This window comes from Salvelinus fontinalis, chromosome 4 (genome assembly GCF_029448725.1).
Source record: "Salvelinus fontinalis isolate EN_2023a chromosome 4, ASM2944872v1, whole genome shotgun sequence".
NCBI classification, from domain to species: Eukaryota; Metazoa; Chordata; class Actinopteri; order Salmoniformes; family Salmonidae; genus Salvelinus; species Salvelinus fontinalis.
Window position 1 is genome coordinate 78794778 of NC_074668.1, and position 24591 is coordinate 78819368.

Genomic DNA, 24591 nt, shown 5'->3' on the forward strand with positions numbered 1-24591 from the left:
AGTGGAACCTATCCTGAGGGGATTACAGTGACAGTGGTGCTGCTGGCTCTGTGCTGCCTGGGATCCGTGAGAAAATCCCCTCCTTATGAATGGCCGTGTAATCTTCCCCCTCTCCAACACACACACACACACACACAGCTTGGTGATGGAAAATATCAGCAGAGTGCAGGAACCCGCACAAGGGATTTATGCTTTGTTCTGCATGCAGTCGACTTATGAGCTCACACACACACTAACATATTGACAAAACACACACACGCACACATGCATACACACAAGCAAAAGCATTCACACACCCATATGCCCGCATATGTTCACATACCCGCAAACACACACACACACCATTCGCATGCCCACGCACGCTCGCACACATGCACACACACAAAGGATTATAAAAAACACTTAATTAAGAAAACAGCTTTGGGATTTTTAATCAGAGTGTGAGTGAAGAGGATTAGATAGGAAGACTATACTGCGTGGCAGGCAGGCATGGAGATATGAACCCAACCCTCTCTACACTGACTCTACTGTCGTCTATAGGCCTACCCTAAACCCCCATTTTATATTGTAATTGATCTCGCTTGCACCATTTTGTTAGATGTTTCACAGTAGACAACAGTGTAGTATCAGCACATTCAGATCACGCCTGCTGCCTTGCACACACGCACACACAGAGGAAGCTTTCTGCTAACAGCCCCCAGCATGTTAGGAAGATACCATATCTGGGGAGGAATATTTAGTGAGAGAGAGAGGGAGGAGAGGAGAATAGGAATAAAGAGGCAGGTGCTTTACAATAATGTTTTCATCTCCTGATGAGCTTGTTTTTCACCAGGTAGGTAGCTATAAAAACACTGTGCAATTTCAGAAAGAAGTGTGTGATCAGCCAACCCTGACTTCTAGCTGTAACCCCCTCAGGACATTTGATTTGAGGCTTTCCCCTCTATCCCCCCTACCCTCCCCTCCATCTCGCCCTACCCTCCATCCCCTCCCTACCCTCCATCCCCTCCATCCCCCCCTACCCTCCATCCCCCCCTACCCTCCATCCCCTCCCTATCCCTCCACCCCCCCTACCCTCCATCCCCCCCTACCCTCCATCCCCCCTACCCTCCCTACCCTCCATCCCCTCCCTACCCCCCTACCCTCCACCCCCCCCCTACCCTCATCCCCTCCCTATCCCTCCATCCCCTAACTACCCTCCATCATCTACCTACCCTCCGAACCCTCCATCCCCTCCCTACCTACCCTCCATCCCCTCCCTACCTACCCTCCATCCCCTCCCTGAACCCCCCATCACCCCCATTTTACTGACCCATGTGTAACACTGCACATGGAGACTGACTGGGAGGGGGGGGGGACTTAGTCTGTCCCCTCCCTCATCTTGTCCTCTGGTCCCATACCCCTCCCTCACCCTTGTCCTCTGGTCCCATACCCCTCCCTCACCCTTGTCCTCTGGTCCCATACCCCTTCCTCACCCTTGTCCTCTGGTCCCATACCCCTCCCTCACCCTTGTCCTCTGGTCCCATACCCCTCCCTCACCCTTGTCCTCTGGTCCCATCCCCTCCCTCACCTTGTCCTCTGGTCCCATACCCCTTCCTCACCTTGTCCTCTGGTCCCATACCCCTCCCTCACCCTTGTCCTCTGGTCCCATACCCCTCCCTCACCTTGTCCTCTGGTCCCATACCCCTCCCTCACCCTTGTCCTCTGGTCCCATACCCCTCCCTCACCCTTGTCCTCTGGTCCCATACCCCTCCCTCACCCTTGTCCTCTGGTCCCATACCCCACCCTCACCCTTGTCCTCTGGTCCCATACCCCACCCCCACCCTGTCCTCTGGTCCCATACCCCTCCCTCACACTTGTCCTCTGGTCCCATACCCCTCCCTCACCCTTGTCCTCTGGTTCCATACCCCTCCCTCACCCTTGTCCTCTGGTCCCATACCCCTCCCTCACCCTTGTCCTCTGGTCCCATACCCCTCCCTCACCTTGTCCTCTGGTCCCATACCCCTCCCTCACCCTTGTTCTCTGGTCCCATACCCCTCCCTCACCCTGTCCTCTGGTCCCATACCCCTCCCTCACCTTGTCCTCTGGTCCAATACCCCTCCCTCACCCTTGTCCTCTGGTCCCATAGCCCTCCCTCACCCTTGTCCTCTGGTCCAATACCCCTCCCTCACCCTGTCCTCTGGTCCCATACCCCTCCCCCACCTTGTCCTCTGGTCCCATACCCCTCCCTCACCTTGTCCTCTGGTCCCATACCCCTCCCTCACCCTTGTCCTCTGGTCCCATCCCCTCCCTCACCTTGTCCTCTGGTCCCATACCCCTCCCTCACCTTGTCCTCTGGTCCCATACCCCTCCCTCACCCTTGTCCTCTGGTCCCATACCCTCCCTCACCTTGTCCTCTGGTCCCATACCCCTCCCTCACCCTTGTCCTCTGGTCCCATACCCCTTCCTCACCCTTGTCCTCTGGTCCCATACCCCTTCCTCACCCTTGTCCTCTGGTCCCATACCCCTTCCTCACCCTTGTCCTCTGGTCCCATACCCCTCCCCCACCCTGTCCTCTGGTCCCATACCCCTCCCTCACCCTGTCCTCTGGTCCCATACCCCTCCCTCACCCTGTCCTCTGGTCCCATACCCCTCCCTCACCCTGTCCTCTGGTCCCATACCCCTCCTTCACCCTTGTCCTCTGGTCCCATACCCCTCCCTCACCTTGTCCTCTGGTCCAATACCCCTCCCTCACCTTGTCCTCTGGTCCAATACCCCTCCCTCACCTTGTCCTCTGGTCCCATACCCCTCCCTCACCTTGTCCTCTGGTCCAATACCCCTCCCTCACCTTGTCCTCTGGTCCAATACCCCTCCCTCACCTTGTCCTCTGGTCCAATACCCCTCCCTCACCCTGTCCTCTGGTCCCATACCCCTCCCTCACCTTGTCCTCTGGTCCCATACCCCTCCCTCACCTTGTCCTCTGGTCCAACACCCCTCCCTCACCTTGTCCTCTGGTCCCATACCCCTCCCTCACCTTGTCCTCTGGTCCAATACCCCTCCCTCACCTTGTCCTCTGGTCCAATACCCCTCCCTCACCTTGTCCTCTGGTCCAATACCCATTGTCTAAAGGCGTCCGCATGCTTCCCATCCGAAACAGTTCGGAACAGTTTGTGCATATATTACGACAACATTTTGTGATGTTTTTGTTTGTTTTGTTCTTCGGCAAGGGTTTTTCGGCTGTTTGTCCACATTACATTTTTTCTTGAGGCAAGCTGAAGTCGGTGGCTGAAGTCTATGCCCATTCGTCAATGATTGGTCAACAGTAGACTCTTCAATTAAAAGACGACATGTTTACATAGCAAAAAAGTTACTGGAGAAATACTGCACCAAACATCTTAGTTAGATGTGAAATTGCTGGAGAAATACTGCACCAAACATCTTAGTTAGATGTAAAATTACTGAAGAAATACTGTGTAACGCTCGTCTTTCTCCTCATCTGAAGAGGAGCAAGGATCGGACCAATATGCAGCGTTGGTTGAATACAAATTTGTTTATTAATAATAACGAAGACGGAAAAACTCTTGAACAAACTACTAATTGAGAACCATATCAGGCTAATACATTGAACCCAACATAGAAACACATAACATAGAATGCCCACCCCAACTCACGCCCTGACCATACTAAACAAAGACAAAATAAGGTCAGGAACGTGACATACTACACCAAACATCTTAGTTAGATGTAAAATTACTGGAGAAATACTGCACCAAACATCTTAGTTAGATGTAAAATTACTGGAGAAATACTGCACCAGACATCTTAGTTAGATGTAAAATTACTGGAGAAATACTGCACCAGACATCTTAGTTTGACTGTGTGACTAAGATCTACCTCCTCTGCAAAAACGTCTAAATTAATGACAGATGTCTTGAGTTATCTTAGATTAATTCTGACTATTTTCAGGAAGTGTATACTGGCTACGGCATCTCAAAATGGACAAACAGTACTATTGCGTTTTTTTCTTGTTTTTCAACCGAAGGTCTTTTAAGGGAGTATGTGAGCACACTCGTTCTGTTCAGCTAGCCAAGTTCAGCTAGACTCCAGCCGAGCTGAACCATGCTGACACCTTAACAATCATTGTGCTGGGGTGGTCTTAGAGACACAGGCTACTCCCCCCTGCAGGCTCCTACAGTCAGCCTGATAATACTATTAGCTCAGTCCCAACCCCCCACTCAGACAGGCATGCTTGTCACATGGCAGAGAAACATGCAGGCACATATGCATGCACACAGACACTTATGTTGTGGATTATACTCACACACAATCACGTACATACAGCCTTATATTATACTGTATAACTACCATATAAACACACACATTCAAGAACACATCTAGAGACAATTACGAGCACACACACACACACACACACACACGCACGCACGCACGCACACACACACAGACACACACACACAGCAGAGGCAGGAAGGTTAGTGCCTCTGCAGCGGTGCGGGTGCTGACAGGGAGAAGGCTGAGCGTTAATATTACATGAGAAGACCCTGTGAGGGCAGAACACACACACTGTGGTTCCTCTGTCTGCATGAAACCTCCCCAGAGCAGCATGTACTCCTGCGGTCTTCATTACCCTGCACGAGGATGATCCCTCACACTGTACTGCACCACACCTCACACACACACACACACACACACTGCACTGGCACACACATGTACACTGGCCACATTGGCACACAGTGACAACAGAAAGCACAAACACAAACGACGACAGAACAGAGGACACAAACATACAAACACATACTATGCTACTGTACCAACCCACTCAAAGCAACGAAAACATCCTTTCATATAGACACACTGTAGAACAACAGTCTTCAACACACACACACATATAAACAAAGGCAAAAGCCTTGCGAGAGGGGTCGGCCAGAGTAAAACATCCTCTTCTCTCCTCTGCATTGAGACAACATCCCTACAGTGACCATCCCTCCCTGTAGCGGATAGAGTCCATGTCTGGTTTTCTAGTGTATGGCCTGGCACTGGGGTGTCAGCCCCTCTCTGCTCTCCCTGCTCTGGACAGATCTCCACAGACACTACTGTAAATCAGACACCTGGGGAGGAAGGCTTTGGGACTCATAGGATCACTAGCACAATCCTACAAGTCAGAGAGGAGACTGAGGAACTCTGGGATGGATCAACCTGTCCTGAAGGAAGTTCATTCTTTAGATGCAGGACAGGACTAAACTTGTTTTTCATTTAGCAACAGGCCAAAACACTTAACTATAATGAATTTAGGCTAAGGTATGTAAGAGATGACGCTACATGTTAAAAGAAAGAGTAAAGAGCTTTGATATACTTTGATATTTCAAAATGGCTGGAATGTATGCCATAACAAGCTTCATGAAAGAAGCATTGAAACAATAGTGGAAAGACTAGGTTTCATTTTGTATTTAGCCTAGTTTCACAAATCAGACCTTTGCTTTACAAGTTCTACACTGTGTAAAAATAGGTTAGGTTACATACAATAGCATATCATATAAAGTAAGGCTAGGGCATACTACTAACTTAGTGATGTTAGTAATAATCTCAGACATGACAAAGAAATAACACCTTAATGAAAATAGGGAAAAGTTCAAATAAATAGGCCTAAGTCAACTTCCAGTTATACAACAAATACTGTGGGTTTAAATGCTAATACTGTAGCTTCACTTCCTTGGTACATTTTGGAGACAATGTATGCTCAGTTTGTCACGCATGGCATTGGGATACAGCTAGCAGCATTTTAGCCAAATACTGTTATACTAGCTGTCTAGTCTGTGTTTTATAAATGTGCAATAAGCATAAAACACAATTATATATAGAACTGTCAACTCATTCTCATTCTGAGAATTAAGGTAGGCCACTTGATTTCAACATCTGAATAAAGTGGACAGGATAACATGCTGTCAAACAGTTGGAGACAGAAGGGTGTGTTCATAACGATTCACTAACAATTCACTAACACGTGGACTTGAGAGATTGGTGATGAGACCTGTGTTAATTATCTATAGCCTAATGCCTGCTACAAGAAGTTAGTCGTTATTAGTGAATGTGCATTAGTCATGGTTCTAGTTAAACTTGTAACAAGAAATAGCCTTTACATAGACAGACTTGAGAGCCAGATCATTGATTATTGCAAAAAAAAGCAGGTTAAACTATTTTGATCAAATAATTAAATTATTATTGGGTCTTATGGTTGTGGAAGGCTTACATTTAGCCTAAGTATAACTTCACAAGCCCTGAATTAGATTATTGCTGACTGTTTGAAATGAAGTGTCTCATTGTACAACAACGCTTATTTAGAGAAAACATGAAGGTAGGCAACAACACATCCGCCATTATGACCCTCAACACGGGGCCCCTCAGGGGTGCGTGCTTAGTTCCCTCCTGTACTCCCTGTTCACACGACTGTGTGGCCACACACGACTCCAACACCATCATTAAGTTTGCCGATGACACAACTGCTGGCCTGATCACCAATGACGATGAGACAGCCTATATGGAGGAGGTCAGAGACCTGGCAGCGTGGTGCCAGGACAACAACCTCTCCCTCAACGTGGGCAAGACAAAGGAGCTTATTGTGGACTACAGAAAACTGAAGGCCGAACACCCCCATTCACATCGACGGGGCTGTAGTGGAGTGGGTCGAGAGCTTGAAGTTCCTCTGTGTCAACATCTCAAAGGACCTATCATGGTCCAAACACACCAACACTGTCATGAAGAGGGCAAGACAACGCCTCTTCCCTCGGGGAGCTGAAAAGAGTTGGCATGGGCCGTCAGATCATCAAAAAGTTCTACAGCTGTACCATTGAGAGCATCTCGACTGGCTGCATCACCTCTTGCTATGGCAACTGCTTGGCATTCGACCGCAAAGCACTACATAGGGTAGTGCGAACGGCCCAGTACATCACTGGGGTCGAACTCCCTGCCACTCAGGACCACTATACCAGGTGGGGTCAGAGGAAGGCACAAGAAATTGTCAAAGACCCAGCCACCCCAGTTCTGTTCCCTCTGCTACCGCACGGCAAACGGTAGCGGAGCGCTAAGTCTGGGACCAAAACATTCCTGAACAGCTTCTACCCCCAAGCCATTAGACTACTAAATAGTTAACCAAATAGCTACCCGGACAATCTACATTGACCCTCTTTGCACTAACTCTTTTTGACTCTGTACACACACACTGGACTCTACCCACACACTCACACTCCAACACATGAACACACACACTTACTCACACAACACGTACACACAGGCACATTGTCGCCACACAAACACTTACACACTTATCACAGTCACTGCTGCTACTGTCTGTTATCTATCCTGTTGCATAATCACTTTAACCCTACCTACATGTACATATTTACCTCAATTTCCTCGTACACCTGCACAGACTCGGTACTGGTACCCCATGTATATAGCCAAGCTATCATTGGTCATTGTGTATTTATTCAATATTATATTTATTTTTTATCCTGCATTTTTAGGAAGAGCCCGTAAGTAAGCATTTCACTGTTAGTCTACACCTGTTGTTTAAAATGTGATTTCATTTTTATTTGATTTGTTGTTTATGTTGGCCAATCAAAGCGGCATATAGGCTCAATGTGTAGCAAGTGGAGTAAGTTCACTAATGCAATGCAAGATGGAATAAAAATGACAGAATTAAAAGTTAGCAAAATGGGAAGTAGCAGGCTACAAGGAGCAACCAACAGGTATGTAGGCTGTTGTTTTATCTGAATGGGGTTGGGGAGAAAGCACAGCATGTGGCCTCAATTAGCCCAGCTAGCTAGCTTCTCTAGGCTACTCCAGTCAAGACCGGCCGGCACTGTTATATGGGATGATAAATAACATTGTGGCTGCTACAAGTTAGCTAGTCTTGGCTGTAACCGAGTTGGCGCCTTGACGTCTCTTTCTTTCCCTCCGTCTGCTCACTCCCATTTCACAAACACCGCCCCCTCTGCAGCTGCAGCAATAGAGCACAAGCCTCTCTCCCTCGCGCAGCAGTACTCAGGTTAAAAACTTTTTAAAAAAATATTATAATAATGAATATCTGACAAAAACTATTCTAATAGTGAAATTATTAGTGTTTAACATCAGGCCCATTGGGTTTCCCGAGTCTGAACCATACAGACCTGGTTCAGCCCAACCCTCCTGACAGATGTCTATTCTCCCTCATTAACATCTGCACCACACTATCTCTCTCCCTCTATTTCTTACTATCTCTCACAAACAGAACAAAATCCATTATCTGTTACTGCCATTTCCACATGCAGCAACCGAGCTCATATAATCATTAATCATGAAGCAGGGAAGCAGGCAGGGAGACAATATAGTTGGCCATTGTTGTCCTCAGCCCTGCTCGCTTAATGAGAATATGAAACTAGAGTGTCTCTCTCTATCCCTGGTTGGTTCATTTCACAGCTTCCATAACAGCCCTAGTGATCACCTGAGTGACAATATACACATTCCTCCTCCCTGCCTCCCAGCTTGCCTGCATGTCTTCCTGCCTCCCAGCTTGCCTGCATGTCTTCCTGCCTCCCAGCTTGCCTGCATGTCTTCCTGCCTCCCAGCTTGCCTGCATGTCTTCCTGCCTCCCAGCTTGCCTGCATGTCTTCCTGCCTCCCAGCTTGCCTGCATGTCTTCCTGCCTCCCAGCTTGCCTGCATGTCCTCCTGCCTCCCAGCTTGCCTGCATGTCCTCCTGCCTCCCAGCTTGCCTGCATGTCCTCCTGCCTCCCAGCTTGCCTGCATGTCTTCCTGCCTCCCAGATGGCCTGCATGTCTTCCTGCCTCCCAGCATGTCTCCCTGCCTCCCAGCTTGCCTGCATGTCCTCCCTGCCTCCCAGCTTGCCTGCATGTCTTCCTGCCTCCCAGCTTGCCTGCATGTCTTCCTGCCTCCCAGCTTGCCTGCATGTCTTCCTGCCTCCCAGCTTGCCTGCATGTCCTCCCAGCTTGCCTGCATGTCCTCCCAGCTTGCCTGCATGTCCTCCCAGCTTGCCTGCATGTCTTCCTGCCTCCCAGCTTGCCTGCATGTCTTCCTGCCTCCCAGCTTGCCTGCTTGTCTTCCTGCCTCCCAGCTTGCCTGCTTGTCTTCCTGCCTCCCAGCTTGCCTGCATGTCTTCCTGCCTCCCAGCTTGCCTGCATGTCCTCCTGCCTCCCAGCTTACCTGCATGTCTTCCTGCCTCCCAGCTTGCCTGCACGTCTTCCTGCCTCCCAGCTTGCCTGCACGTCTTCCTGCCTCCCAGCATGCCTGCACGTCTTCCTGTCTCCCAGCTTGCCTGCATGTCTTCCTGCCTCCCAGCTTGCCTGCATGTCTTCCTGCCTCCCAGCTTGCCTGCATGTCTTCCTGACTCCCAGCTTGCCTGCATGTCTTCCTGCCTCCCAGCTTGCCTGCATGTCTTCCTGCCTCCCAGCATGTCTTCCTGCCTCCCAGCTTGCCTGCATGTCTTCCTGCCTCCCAGCTTGCCTGCATGTCTTCCTGCCTCCCAGCTTGCCTGCATGTCTTCCTGCCTCCCAGCTTGCCTGCACGTCTTCCTGCCTCCCAGCTTGCCTGCATGTCTTCCTGCCTCCCAGCATGTCTTCCTGCCTCCCAGCTTGCCTGCATGTCTTCCTGCCTCCCAGCTTGCCTGCATGTCCTCCCTGCCTCCCAGCTTGCCTGCATGTCCTCCCTGCCTCCCAGCTTGCCTGCATGTCCTCCCTGCCTCCCAGCTTGCCTGCATGTCCTCCCTGCCTCCCAGCTTGCCTGCATGTCTTCCTGACTCCCAGCTTGCCTGCATGTCTTCCTGCCTCCCAGCTTGCCTGCATGTCCTCCTGACTCCCAGCTTGCCTGCATGTCTTCCTGACTCCCAGCTTGCCTGCATGTCTTCCTGACTCCCAGCTTGCCTGCATGTCTTCCTGCCTCCCAGATGGCCTGCATGTCTTCCTGCCTCCCAGCTTGCCTGCATGTCTTCCTGCCTCCCAGCTTGCCTGCATGTCTTCCTGCCTCCCAGCTTGCCTGCATGTCTTCCTGCCTCCCAGCTTGCCTGCATGTCCTCCTGACTCCCAGCTTGCCTGCATGTCTTCCTGCCTCCCAGCTTGCCTGCATGTCTTCCTGCCTCCCAGCTTGCCTGCATGTCTTCCTGCCTCCCAGCTTGCCTGCATGTCTTCCTGCCTCCCAGCATGCCTGCATGTCCTCCTGCCTCCCAGCTTGCCTGCATGTCCTCCTGCCTCCCAGCTTGCCTGCATGTCTTCCTGCCTCCCAGCATGTCTTCCTGTCTCCCAGCATGTCTTCCTGCCTCCCAGCTTGCCTGCATGTCTTCCTGCCTCCCAGCATGTCTTCCTGCCTCCCAGCATGTCTTCCTGCCTCCCAGCTTGCCTGCATGTCTTCCTGCCTCCCAGCTTGCCTGCATGTCTTCCTGCCTCCCAGCTTGCCTGCATGTCTTCCTGCCTCCCAGCTTGCCTGCATGTCTTCCTGCCTCCCAGCTTGCCTGCATGTCCTCCTGACTCCCAGCTTGCCTGCATGTCTTCCTGCCTCCCAGCCAATCAGCTTGCCAGTCTTCTTGACTCCCAGCCTGCCTGCCTTCTTCCTGTCTCCAAGCCTGGCTGCCTTCTTCCTGTCTCCAAGCCTGGCTGCCTGTCTTTCTCCGCCTCAGGTCAGATATTACATGAGCTCACACTGGGTGTGGCTTACAGTATAACAACACAATTTCATTGTACAGGGGGAAGGGAACTGCACACAGTGTATACTACATCCCTACATCCCTATATCCACTAGTCTCTGTCATAACCTAGCTGTCCTATTTTCAGCAAGCTAGCCTAAATGCTAACAGCAGCAGTTGTTGCTCATTCCTGTCTGTCTGTGTCATGAATTTTAAAATGAACTTTGAGCTGCCATCTTGGCAGCTACTATTTTACGAGCAGCTATGTCTGTCAAGCTAGCAGCTGCTAGCAGCTAGTCATCTAGCTATTCTATTGTGCTCCAGAAATGAATGGGCACTAAGGAAGCCAAGCCGTAAAGGAGAATTGACAGTGTGACACAACTTGCTTTAGACAGGATGCAGAGCAAAAACAAAATGGTAGATTAATGTGGAAGACAACTGAAATTACTTTTCAAAAGAAATACAACACCGTGGCCCTATATCATGCCATACAGCTGTGGTGTTATAAGGGCATAGTGAGGCATATGAGAACAAGGTCAGTGAGACACCTACCCGATCTTGGCTTTCTGTTTGGGCTTGGACGAGGGCACAATGCGGGCCTTCTTGGAGGCCTTGGTCCTGGTCTTGTTGCCTCGGTCCCTCTCCCTGTCTCTGTCTCTGTCCCTCTCCCTCTCTCTCCTGTGGGCCGAGGAGCTCCCAGAGGGGAAGCTCTCTGGACTCATAACCCTGGGGATGTTCTTCTCTCCTCTCTCCCGGGCCTTAGCAATGGCCTCATGGATGATCCTGTTAGCCTTCTGCTGCTTGTCCTCCCCAGCCTCCTCCATCAGTTGCTGCTGCTGCTGCTCCCTCTGCTCCTTCACCAGCCTCCGCTGGGCCCGCTTCTCCAATGACGAGCTGTAGGAGGACGAAGACGAGGAGGATGAGCTGCTCTTCATCGGGGGGCTGAGGACCCGCGCTGCTGTGTGGCTGTTGGGACCATTAGCATTCTTGTTCTTGGGAGGCTGGAGAGAAGAGGAGAGAGAGGAGGGGGGATATTAATCAGACTGAGGGAACACATATACCAACAGGATGATGTCATTGTAACATACATACATCTGCATTAATAGCAAGACTGGAAAGAGCTGTGTATTACAAAGGACTCTCGGCCTGATCTTAATGTCATTTCCTGTGAAGTGGATGATCTTATGATCGTTAACACACACACACACACACAATAATCCCCCCACCCCACTATGCTCATGTTCTCGTGTAGCCAAACCAAACCTACATTCCTGAATCTCAGACTGAATAGTTAGATCCTTTAGCTCCTAGTTCTCACATTCCCCTTCAGTTAACCCTCCACAGCCTCTCTCACACATCATCTTCCCCCTCAGTTAACCCTCCACAGCCTCTCTCACACATCATCTTCCCCCTCAGTTAACCCTCCACAGCCTCTCTCACACATCATCTTCCCCCTCAGTTAACCCTCCACAGCATCTCACACATCATCTTCCCCCTCAGTTAACCCTCCACAGCCTCTCTCACACATCATCTTCCCCCTCAGTTAACCCTCCACAGCCTCTCTCACACATCATCTTCCCCCTCAGTTAACCCTCCACAGCCTCTCTCACACATCATCTTCCCCCTCAGTTAACCCTCCACAGCCTCTCTCACATCATCTTCCCCCTCAGTTAACCCTCCACAGCCTCTCTCACATCATCTTCCCCCTCAGTTAACCCTCCACAGCCTCTCTCACACATCATCTTCCCCCTCAGTTAACCCTCCACAGCCTCTCACACATCATCTTCCCCTTCAGTTAACCCTCCACAGCCTCTCTCACACATCATTTTCCCCTTCAGTTAACCCTCCACAGCCTCTCTCACACATCATCTTCCCCCTCAGTTAACCCTTCACAGCCTCTCTCACACATCTTCTTCCCCTTCAGTTAACCCTCCACAGCCTCTCTCACACATCATCTTCCCCCTCAGTTAACCCTCCACAGCCTCTCTCACACATCATCTTCCCCCTCAGTTAACCCTCCACAGCCTCTCTAACACATCTTCCCCCTCAGTTAACCCTCCACAGCCTCTCTCACACATCATCTTCCCCCTCAGTTAACCCTCCACAGCCTCTCTCACACATCATCTTCCCCCTCAGTTAACCCTCCACAGACTCTCTCACACATCATCTTCCCCCTCAGTTAACCCTCCACAGCCTCTCTCACACATCATCTTCCCCCTCAGTTAACCCTTCACAGCCTCTCTCACACATCTTCTTCCCCTTCAGTTAACCCTCCACAGCCTCTCTCACACATCATCTTCCCCCTCAGTTAACCCTCCACAGCCTCTCTCACACATCATCTTCCCCCTCAGGAACAGAAGTGTGAAATGTACCATAGCAGCTTTGCTGCCTGGAATGAGAGTCAAGTCACCCAGGCAGGCTCAATAAGGAAATGTTGTAAACACAAAGGAATGGGATTACAAAAGTGAATCAGCGAAGCTCTGAAAAACCCCATGTGCATAACAATCAAGCTGTATACTTACAGCTTGCTGCTTAGTGACGTGGGGAGAGAGAGAGACATAGAAAGACTAGAAATGATGAAGCAACATGCTATGAGCTATGTGTAGTTTATAGTCGTAGCCTTTAGCAGTAGCTGACAGAGGAGAGACATACTCAGAAATCAGCCTTCTCAGGAAGCTTAACTCATAATTTCCAAGAAATGGCAGATGAGGAAAAGTACGCATTTTCATTGCACTCTAAGGCCGTATGATATGAATGTGATTGTCGAAAGGGAAGTTACACTGATCGATCTAGAAAACAGAACACTGAAAACAACAGCCAGCTGGTCTAGAAAACACAGACAGTAGAAGTCACAACACTGTTAGCTAGTTGGCTGTACCTCTTCTATTAGGCCCTCTAAGCCTTGATAATGATATAGCCTTGACATAGGCTTGATAGCCTTTTAAAGACAAACAACCAGTCACCAGAATATCCCATTCTGCTGCTGTGGCTCTAGCCCATTACCTCACAGACATACTGAAAGTCTTGCTCTCTGAACTTTCTGCTAGCCACACATTTTCCCCCCTAGTCACATAGATTGTAGCAGCACAAACTTTCATTAAGACAGGCAGAAAGAAACAAGAGACAGGCAGGACCGGCACACTGACATTCAGCCAAACTAGAATAAATAATATAGACAAGGCTGATACGTGATAAAATGGGAATAAAACATGGGCTGAGTTTTATTCCCTTCGGCTGGGCCCAGAGCCTATAAATGGATGAGCTAATCTCAGCGTGTTGCAGTCAGAGCGGATGGCTACATGACCCGAGGCCGAGCCACAGCACGGCACAGCCAGTTGATTTCCTGACTGCTAAATAAAGAGAATTATCTTGAACTGCCACAAACAACGCGGGGGAGGGGAGAAATAAATGACAGTTTATTCGGAAGATAAACCTATAATTTTGTAGCTACAGCTCTTGTTTAACGTGTGCTGTGATGCCCAGCCTATTAGTGGAAATCATTGCCCAGAACTGAAATATTCTCATTATTCAAGTTGAAGGTAAAAAAAGAGGGGGAGGAAAGAGAAAGTCAAGGTAAAGAACAGGGAAGAGAGGGAAGTAGCAAAGGGGAGAGAGGGCAGAGGGCGGGAATGAGAGCAGGAATGAGAGTTTATATGAAAAGTGAGTGAGAAAGGGAGAGAGAAGAAAAATGCACCAAAACCAAGTGTTCTGCAGCTGTGTAATACGACTATAAATAACTGAAATTACAGGCTGCCAGCACTGCAGTGATTTCAATCTCTCTCTCTGCCACCACACGCTCCCATGAAAACACGTTGCACTATTACAGTAAGGAAAGACTAGAGAGATAGAGATAGCCAGGACATTTGGGCCAGTTAGTCCACTCACTCACTCACTCACTCCCTCACTCACTCACTAACCCCTTACTTCCCTCAGTGAACGCTGTGTGACTGATGTACTCATCTTATGTGACACACACACACATCGCCTTTTGCATCGAACCAGAGGTGGGGAGGAATCTATGGAGGGAGGGGGTGTGGGAGATGAGAGAAAACGATGGATAAAGTGAAAGGAGGGGGGTAGTGAAGGGAGAGCATAGCTAGCACAGCTAAGCAAATTGGTATGGGAAAGAGCAGCAACAAGGAGTTCAAGATGGCGACAGTGGAGCTGCATCAGGCAGGCAGCATGAGCCAGTAGCAGAGGAGGTTGTTCAGTTCCTGTCGTCCGGCCCCTCCTCCCTCTCTCCACTCCCTTCCTCCCCTCTCTCTCTGTGCAGCTCACTTACCCTTCCTCTTGGCCTCTTCACTGTAGACATGTTTTTTTCAATTTTTTTTGTTCTCCCTCCCCCTCTCTCTCCAACCACCTAACAAAAGCCTTGCCCTTTTGCCGGGTTTTTTCTCTCTCTCTCGCTCGCTCTCTCTTTCGTTCGATGGTCTGTCTTGCTTGAGCTGCGTGTCCACCCCCTCCCCCCTCCACAGGCAGCGTACAGGCGGGGGCGGTGGAGCCTCCTCTCCTTCACCTCCACTCCTCTCCTCCCCTAGCGGGCAGGGCTCAGGCTCAGTAGGAGTACATGGGGCTGGGCTGTTAGATCACTGGGAGAGCTGTGAGCATTGCTGGTTCCGCCAGAAGAGGTGCGAGGCAGTGGCAGTCCAGGAAGCTCGTCTCATTCTGCTGCTACTGCGTGCGGTTCGTGGTGTGAGTCTCAGCGTTGCTCTCTTGCTCTACCCTCTTCTCTTCCCTCCCTTCTCATTGATTCCCCTCCGCCAGCAATCGCGTGCTCTCTCCGTCCGCTCACTCTACTCTCTCAACTCGTTCCTTTTTCTTACTCTCTTCGTTCGTGCCTCGTTCTCTTACATCCCAGGGTAAGGTAGGCTACTCCTTTGTACACAAAAAGGGTTTTGTGCTAGCTAGCTTGCTTGGTTGTTTTCCTTTTCCCACTAGTTTTCCCCTCCTCTTCCCTCTCTGCCCTCCCTCTCCCGTGCTGGGGTGTGTATGGCGAGGAGCTGGAGTCTCCAGCAGCAGAGCGGTGGAAAATGAAAGCAGCACAAAGCAGCAAAATGCATCAGCATGAATATTAGAGATGTCGTTAAAATCCAGACTCGTTCTCTCTCTCTCTCTCTCTCTCACTCACTCTCTCTTTGTGAGGAAGTAGGCCAGCAGATGGTGCTAGCAGTTATTACATTAACTTTCACAACTTAACCCCAAAAGCACAGAATTTCAACACAAGCACAGAGATTAACATAAATGGAATGCAGGCTCGCATGTGTTGCACATTGCTCTATACATAAAACATTATACACAAGAAACTGAATGACATTATTTTATGTTGTACAGAATCATAACATGAAAATCCACTATGAGAAAAAACTAAACAATACAATATTAAAAGTCCAAACAGCAAACAACCAACGTGTGCAAAACCATGAAACCATGAGGCTAAAAAGCCACAGCACTGTCCCTAGTACAGCACACTAACACACTGAGAGCTCACTCCCTGAGACTGTCAGTAAAGCAGTGATCTCAGACACACTCTGGTGGGGAAAGAGAGACGCAGATAGATGCTGGCCACCCAGCCACACAGGAAGAGAATCGCTCTCGAAAGAGGTGACAGAATAGCCCCCCACACACACAAATGCGTGCGAGATGTGAAAGGACAGGCCGTGACGAGCCCTCTGTCCCTTCCATAACTGACAGTCACTGGAGGGGCGATGGAAGAGAGGGAGGGGTCTCCCTGAAACATGATGCAAGGGCCATGTGCTCCAGCAGGCACATGGTGCTGGGAGGGGAACACACAGACATGCCTGGCTGGCCTGGAGCCTGCCTGGCACAGGGTTAGGTCCCAGAGTGGAGACACACACATCACCAGACAGACATGCACGCGCTCACACACAAACTTAAAGAGCCATACATCTTGCTCTAAAGCACATGACTGTGTTTTTACAGTGAACCCTCGTTTGAAACCTTGTGCACAACATATAAGCCCCTTCTCAGGTTACACAAAGGGCTACACAGCCTAGGGGTTGACTGTTAGCTCCCTGCTAGTCAGAAGTAACCGGGAACAGGTTGGTAAGCTACAGGCTATGGCTAGCCTCAATGGCTATGTGGCTAGGGGGAGGCCAAGTACCTGGAGATGGATAGTTAGCTCCCTGCTAGTTAGAAATAACAGTAACAGGTCTGAAGCTACAGACTAGTAAGCTACAGGCTAAAGGCTACATGGCTATGTGGCTAAGGGACGGACATTTGCAGCAGAGCAGCAGCTCTCTCCCTGTCTGAAATGTAACACTGTTTAATGATATTAGAGCAGAATTATCTCACATGGATAATAGCTGAAAGGGGCACTGAGCTCTTAAGGACATAGGCCTAGTAAACTTAGCTGATCTGTGTTGCTTTATCGGTTTAATAAGTAGACTAGTATGATTAGTAGGCCTTAAGTAAGTCAGAATGTATGTAAATATAGCTTTCCATTAGGCGTTGGGGAAACTACAGAGAAAGAGAAGGTGAGAAAGAGGTAGGAAATAAAGAGAGACTGACTGATGTATTTAACTGTCCCTCTCATCAGTACTGGCAAACATTGTTGAAAGCCCTCCTTCCTGACTGGCTAAATAAACAGCAGCTTAGCTGCAATATCATTTGGCTCTGCTTTCTCCAGCCTGTCTGAGCACAACTCTCTTAAAAAACCTGCCAGACACCTAACTCTGTGGAAGAACATTGGAACTACAAACATTGGAACTACAAACACGACAAAACATTGAACTGTACAACTGTAGGAATAACATACGACTGGTTAAAGTCCAATGTAGAGTATGTGTGGGAGGTCACAATGTACACAGTAGGTTGTGTTAACTCCAATCTAGTGCCCATGTGTTTGTCCCCATGCCCATATCTAGATAAATAAGCCTGTGTTGTGCATTTGTGTGCGCATTCATGTGTCTGTGTATGTGCTTACTATTGGTAGGCTATATGTGTGTTCTCCCCATGTTTGAGTGGGCATCTGATATAGGCTAGCTGTCAGGCTAGGCCTTGGGAGTTTGGACTCCTGTTCTAGGAGAGACGGAACGAAAGGAACTAAATGACACAACATGCCAATTACCGTCCCTGCAGTGGAGCGAGAACATGTCACATGCCAGATGGGAGCATCCCATACAACAGGAATAAACTATAGCATAGTAGCAGTGGGCCTCACTCTCACAGAAACAGAGCCTCACTCTCACAGAGACAGAGCCTCACTCTCACAGAAACAGAGCCTCACTCTCACAGAAACAGAGCCTCACTCTCACAGAGACAGAGCCTCACTCTCACAGAGACAGAGCCTCACTCTCACAGAGACAGAGCCTCACTCTCACAGAGACAGAGCCTCACTCTCACAGAGACAGAGCCTCACTCTCACAGAGACAGAGCCTCACTCTCACAGAGACAGAGCCTCACTCTCACAGAAACAGAGCCTCACTCTCACAGAAACAGAGCCTCACTCTCACAGAGACAGAACCTCACTCTCAGAGCCCCTGAAAAAGATCAATGCACAGCTGTAGAACACTGTCAAGAACACAGGTAAAAATACTGTATGTATAGTGTAATTCAGGGAGCTGTTTTAACAACAGTTCTTTCAGAGACAGGGCCTAAACAGTATGCAACCATGTTATGTACTGCATGTTGAGCATGAACATTTGAACACCTGATCACCTGATATGGAGTACAGTGCGCTGATGTGTAGTACACTGAGGGGTCCACTGTGACGGACAGACAGCATCCTTTAAGTCTGGGACGACATCATAATGCAAAAGACTACATAACAGGCTGTTCAATGAGAGAGAGAGAGAGAGAAAGAGAGAGAGAGAGAGAGAGAGAGAGAGAGGTAGGTAGGTAGGAGCAACAGATAGAGGTAGATAGAGAAAGCTAGGGAGAGATTCAAGAACACCCATGTATACGTAGATTCATACACAGGAAGGCTTTTAGCTGCCAGCGACTGGCTCTGCACAGGGTGTATTGTCTCTCTAGGCTGAGGATGTGTTGGTGAAAACAAGGGAGAAACAGGAATAGTGAACGCGGGCAGGCAGTCAGGCACACATGCTGAAATGGTCACATGGCTTGGTGGAGCTGTGGCGCCTTGGCAACCCAAAGGTTAACATGCAAATAGGCCTCCCGGCAGAGAAATTAGTGTGCTGGGGGGGGGCTTCCCTCTAAAGTGAGAGAGAGAGGAAGAGTAAAAGAGACAGAACGAGATAAAGAGGGAGCCAGAGGCACAGGTGTGAGTCTCTAAACAGTCCATAATAACCTCATCACAAACTCAGAGCCTGTATTAGTGTGCCTGCCACTCTTACTTCTGCCTCCCCCTGAGGGCCTTTGAGAAGGACTCCACTAAAACACCTTTAGGGAAATTGACATTTATCATCCTAGGATAGGATGGAACCCGCACTATAACTGTGCACACACTATAGCCAATCATAGAGCCCACAAGACCCACCATATCAACAGTTAGCCTATATTTTCACCCACTAGGTAGTGCTGTAATGCTGGTTGTACAGGCTAGTAGGAGAGTGCATCTGTTGTAACAGAGAGAGCTGAGCAAGTGAACATAGTGTTCCGACAGAGCAAATATAGGAGACAGTGTGTGGTACTGGTCCCTAGAAATTTAAATAATGACAGCCTACTTTTCTTTTGATGACTAATAAAGTGCATAGTACAGGAATAATAGAGATGATCCACTGCTTCTCTCTCACTTCAGCCTTTGCCTAAACGTTTTCCTTTTAAAAATATCTTAAGTCTACCTAGAAGTCAACCTTTGACATCGACTCTTCCTTAAAAACACTCCTCACAGCAAAGTGTGTTGTGTCTTTGTGCATAATGTCCCTAAGAATAGTTATTGGCCTTGTGTTGTGAGAGGGATAATACCAGCAGTATACAACACTACTCACCTTCCCAGTTCCCAACCACAGCCTAACCAGAGACCAAACCTACTGCCTGGTTAATGGAATATAGATTAGTCTGTCAGGAGGTGGGGAAGAGAATAGGCCTGTTAATTAGGCCTATGGCTATGGGCCAATTTAAAGTCATGCATGGAGAGTGAGGAAAGAGGTAGAGAGGAGAGAGAAGAGAGATGTAGTGTGTGTATGAGAGAGAGAGAGATAGAGAGAGGGGGAGGTAGAGAGGTGTAGTTGATAAATGAAAGGGGGCACACTGCACGGTGATGCTTCCTGAACCAATTAAAAAGAGCATCAAGCCTTAATGATCCTTCACAGGGTTGGAGAGGGAAGGTAGGGTGTGTTGGCGCTAACCTCTTGTCCCGGGGAAAGGCTAATAACAGAAGTGACACTCAGTGGGCTAACAGGGCTTACGGGTCCTCTGTCCTCACTCTCTGACCTGGTCCACTTTGACCTGTGCTGTCACAGCCTGGCTGGCACACAGCTCTAGCAGGTCACATGGCAGCAGGGCCTTAGTGAGAGCTGCAGTAGTACAATATATGGCATTTAACTGGGCTGTATTCACATAGGGTTGACCCAAACCATACTGTCTGGCTCTGATACCACTATTTTCTTATTCTATGTTGGATGTGTAACCAGGCAAATGGCCAGCCCAGTACAGCTCGGATTAAGTTGGCTCAGTGTGAAAAGGGTACTGGTTGCCTGTATCTGGATGGAGGAGCGGATGTGGAGAAATGTAGGTGGCAGAAGGACGGACATGTTACAGAGTTAAGTCTAATACCATAGCCTAATTAGGCTAATGTTCTGCAGAGCATGTGTAGTAGGCCTAGGCCTACAGATTAGGAAGGGGGAAACTACAGGGAATTATCCATTCTGTATAGAAACAGTATCAATAAAGTTGTATTGAATTAAAGAATCTAGTGTTCTTATTCAATTTGTGAAGGATAATCAACGAGGGGCTATGCGTTCTATGGGAAATAATGGATGACGTGGAAGGTGTGTTCCACGATGCGCTAGCGAAGTGGAACTGACCTTCAACAGAGTTGCATTATTTTCCTGAGAACGCATAGCCCCTCTTTGATTATCTCTTTTATACCACGGCTATAATTTAACACATTTGCCGCTCGAAATGTGTTCATTTTCCGGTAGAAATGTGTTCAACATCTACTGAAGTAGCTAGCAAGTTTACTAGATAGCTACAGTAGTTGCTGTGGTAACCAAACAAACAAACTTGTTAGTTTAGCTAACCAAATCATCAGTCCTAGCTTGCCATTATGAAAATCTAATTCAACAATGCCAATAAAGTTTTCAATTCAAGTTTTGCTTTAAAAAACAGCTCAAACATAGAACATGTAAGAATGAACTATAGCCATTGAGTTCTACCGGCTAATATAAGGAATTATACAACGGGTGGGTCTAATCCTGAATGCTGATTGGTTAAAACCGCATTCCATTCGGTGTCTATTCCACAAGTTAAAATCCCTAATTACTCTGTTCCATCTGACTGCGCAATTCACTGTCTCATCAACCCAGCCAAGCAATTTATAAACTTGATCTCCACTATGAAAAGCATCTAGACATTCTCACATTTCTTTTAGACTAACATTTAGTTTTCAACAGTGGAGATTTGTATAAACCTTGCTGTCTGTCTGTCTCTCCGACATTTGCAACATTGCTTCAATATTCAAATTCAATCTCCAGCTGTCCCATTGTAATGAACGTGTTGGGAGTCGGGACGAGACAGACAGACAGTGTTTTTCAGCCAGTCGAAATCATGAGGCAGCTGGCATAATTTTATGGATATATACAAAGAAAAGTACATTTTAAAAATTAAAAAAGTTAAGCTAGTTCGCAGTCTTTCCAGATTCAATTTTAAGTGATTGTGTTAGATGTGTTGTTGGCTTGCTCCTCTGAACAACAGTTTCCTGACAAGTGAGCACATTTTCTATGCCAGGCAAAATCACGCCTCATTAGCTCATTGTTATGGATGTGTTCAAATAAATGTCACTAGAAAACAGCGTAAACAAATGAATATGCAGCTACTTCGTTGTTATTCTGGCTGCACTTTTTGACGTGACTGTAAATTAGCCGTAGTTGGATAACTAGCAAGCTAGGGATAAGAACTTTACCAGCCATTATGGCAATGGAACATTTAGAACGAACGACTGGGTCACGTCCATACTGTAGATACAGAACTAAAAGACTGAACGACTGAGTCGCGTCTCTGGCAACCGAACCGATAGAACAAACGATCAGCCGGCTTGGGTAGCAACCCTAGATTTGTGTCGGGACTATATCTTGTGGAAGGATGAAATAGTATGAATAAATTCATTAAAAAGTTTTGAATGAAAATATGTCAATCATTATTTGAATATGTCGGTAACTCGTTGTATAAAAGTGATACTGCCCTCAAAGCCGGTGTTTAGAGTATCCTCCAAACACCGGCTTCTCGGCATTATCACTTAAATAACTCACACTCTAGAATGCCTGTCAAGCCAATCAGAAACAAGTATTCAACAATGCCATGGTATAAACATGAATAACATTTTGGGTTGGCGCCCCCCCTTGGGTTGTGCCGTGGCGGAGATCTTTGTGGGCTATACTCGGCCTTGTCTCAGGATGGTAAGTTGGTGGTTGAAGATATCCCTCTAGTGGTATAGGGGCTGTGCTTTGGCAAAGTATGTGGGGTTATATCCTTCCTGTTTGGCCCTGTCCGGGGGTATCATCGGATGGGGCCACAGTGTCTCCTGACCCCTCCTGTCTCAGCCTCCAGTATTTATGCTGCAGTAGTTTATGTGTCGGGGGGCTAGGGTCAGTTTGTTATATCTGGAGTACTTCTCCTGTCTTATCCGGTGTCCTGTGTGAATTTAAGTATGCTCTCTCTAAATCTCTCTTTCTTTCTCTCTCTCGGAGGACCTGAGCCCTAGGACCATGCCTCAGCACTACCTGGCATGATAACTCCTTGCTGTCCCCAGTCCACCTGGCCGTGCTGCTGCTCCAGTTTCAACTGTTCTGCCTGCGGCTATGGAACCCTGACCTGTTCACCGGACGTGCTACCTGTCCCAGACCTGCTGTTTTCAACTCTCTAGAGACTGCAGGAGCGGTAGAGATACTCTCAATGATCGGCTATGAAAAGCCAACTGACATTTACTCCTGAGGTGCTGACCTGTTGCACCCTCGACAACTACTGTGATTATTATTATTTGACCATGCTGGTCATTTATGAACATTTGAACATCTTGGCCATGTTCTGTTATAATCTCCACCCTGCACAGCCAGAAGAGGACTGGCCACCCCTCATAGCCTGGTTCCTCTCTAGGTTTCTTCCTAGGTTTTGGCCTTTCTAGGGAGTTTTTCCTAGCCACCGTGCTTCTACACCTGCATTGCTTGCTGTTTGTGGTTTTAGGCTGGGTTTCTGTACAGCACTTTGAGATATCAGCTGATGTAAGAAGGGCTATATAAATACATTTGATTTGGAATAACATTAGGTTCCCAGTCCAAAGTTACATATTATACTGTATAAGCCTAGGCCCCATTTCCTCAGAAATGCACTTACACTACTAGGTGGTATAATGGTATTAAACTCTGTAGATCTATACACAGGAGAACTATAGCTTCAACCAAGTACACACTCCTAGTACGCTAGGCTGTGTGTGTGGGCCTTCCTCTCTGGTCTGTTGGAGATATTTATAGTTATTACCCAGAAAGCTCTAAGGCCCAGGCCAAGACAGACACACACACGCTGGTACATGCACACACACAGCTTGGCATGTTAATTCCTTGCAAATGCAGCGATTAGCAATTCACATAGGTTATGATATCATTAGCCGTACCTGCCATGGCAGAGAGAGAGGGCTGCACCATCACACCCATTACACATCCTCAAATAGCTCCCAATGAAGAAGCTTTACTAACAGCCACCTATTAGCTTTCCATTAGTCATTCAGCTAACGGACACCTTCATTTCATTAAGAGAGGCATGCGATGGCCATTTGCGTCTGTGAGAGGGATAGTGATAGGAGTGGTTCATGGATGGACTGGGACTGGGGAGGGTAAGGTAGTTTGGGCCTGGTCGTTAGGGATTCTATAGGATAGCAGAGGGGTGATAGAGGGGAGAGGGCAGTCTGAGGTCATTGAAGATGATGCTGTATCTGTCATTAGCACAGTATGGGGAAGGTCTGAGAGAGCCTCTATGATACACCACAAGTTAGGCGCTAAGCACCCAATGATACAGGCAAACTAATGTTCCCCTTGTTGTGTAGTGACACACCCAAAACCTTAAGGTTTTTAGGCCACTCCAGACAAATAAGCTGGATGGTTATTACATTATCCTAGCAAGCATTACAATGGGCAGACATTCAAGGTCATTGCAGAATAACTTTTCAATATAGCCATCAAAACAACCTGCCAATGAGCAGCCTACTTACTGGGGAGCAGGGATGGAGGGAGGGGATTCCAACAACAGTGGTTCCCTTAGGGCTTAGTGTCACGATCGTGTGGCGGATTAACGGACCAAAATGCAGCAGTTGGAAAATATGCCATCTTCTTTATTAAACACAACACGAAGATGAACACGACACAAAAACTCTATACAAAATAACAAAACAACAAAACGACCGTGAAGCTACAAACGTTGTGCACATACAAACAGGCTACAAACGTTCTTACATAGACAATTACCCACCACCAATGAGAGCCTATGGCTACCCTAAATAAGGCTCCCAATCAGAGACAACCGAAATCAGCTGTCTCTAATTGGGAACTCATTCAGGTAACCATAGACTCTCCTAGATAACTAACCACCATAGACAATGCTAAACATCTACACTCAACACAAAACCATATACTACACCCATTAACCCCTTTACCAAATAAACACCCAAAACAACAAAACATAAACATTCCCCATGTCACACCCTGACCTAACTAAAATAATAAAGAAAACCAATAATACTAAGGCCAGGGCGTGACATAACCCCCCCCTTGAGGCGCGAACTCCGGGCGCACCATACACA

The 24591-nt window shown here is 48.2% G+C and overlaps 1 protein-coding gene across 7 annotated transcripts in view; it reads right to left on the reverse strand.

The window, feature by feature from the left end:
• Positions 1-24591, reverse strand: part of LOC129854470 (chromodomain-helicase-DNA-binding protein 9-like) — a 145141-nt gene that overhangs the window by 87451 nt on the left and 33099 nt on the right. For 6 of the 7 annotated variants that reach the window (XM_055921540.1, XM_055921541.1, XM_055921539.1 and 3 more), the window contains one exon: positions 11214-11662. In XM_055921540.1, coding sequence (XP_055777515.1) covers positions 11214-11662 — 449 coding nt within the window. Of the gene's footprint in view, positions 1-11213; positions 11663-14943; positions 15868-24591 lie in introns of those variants that run through there. The other variant, XM_055921545.1, reaches the window with a different exon arrangement.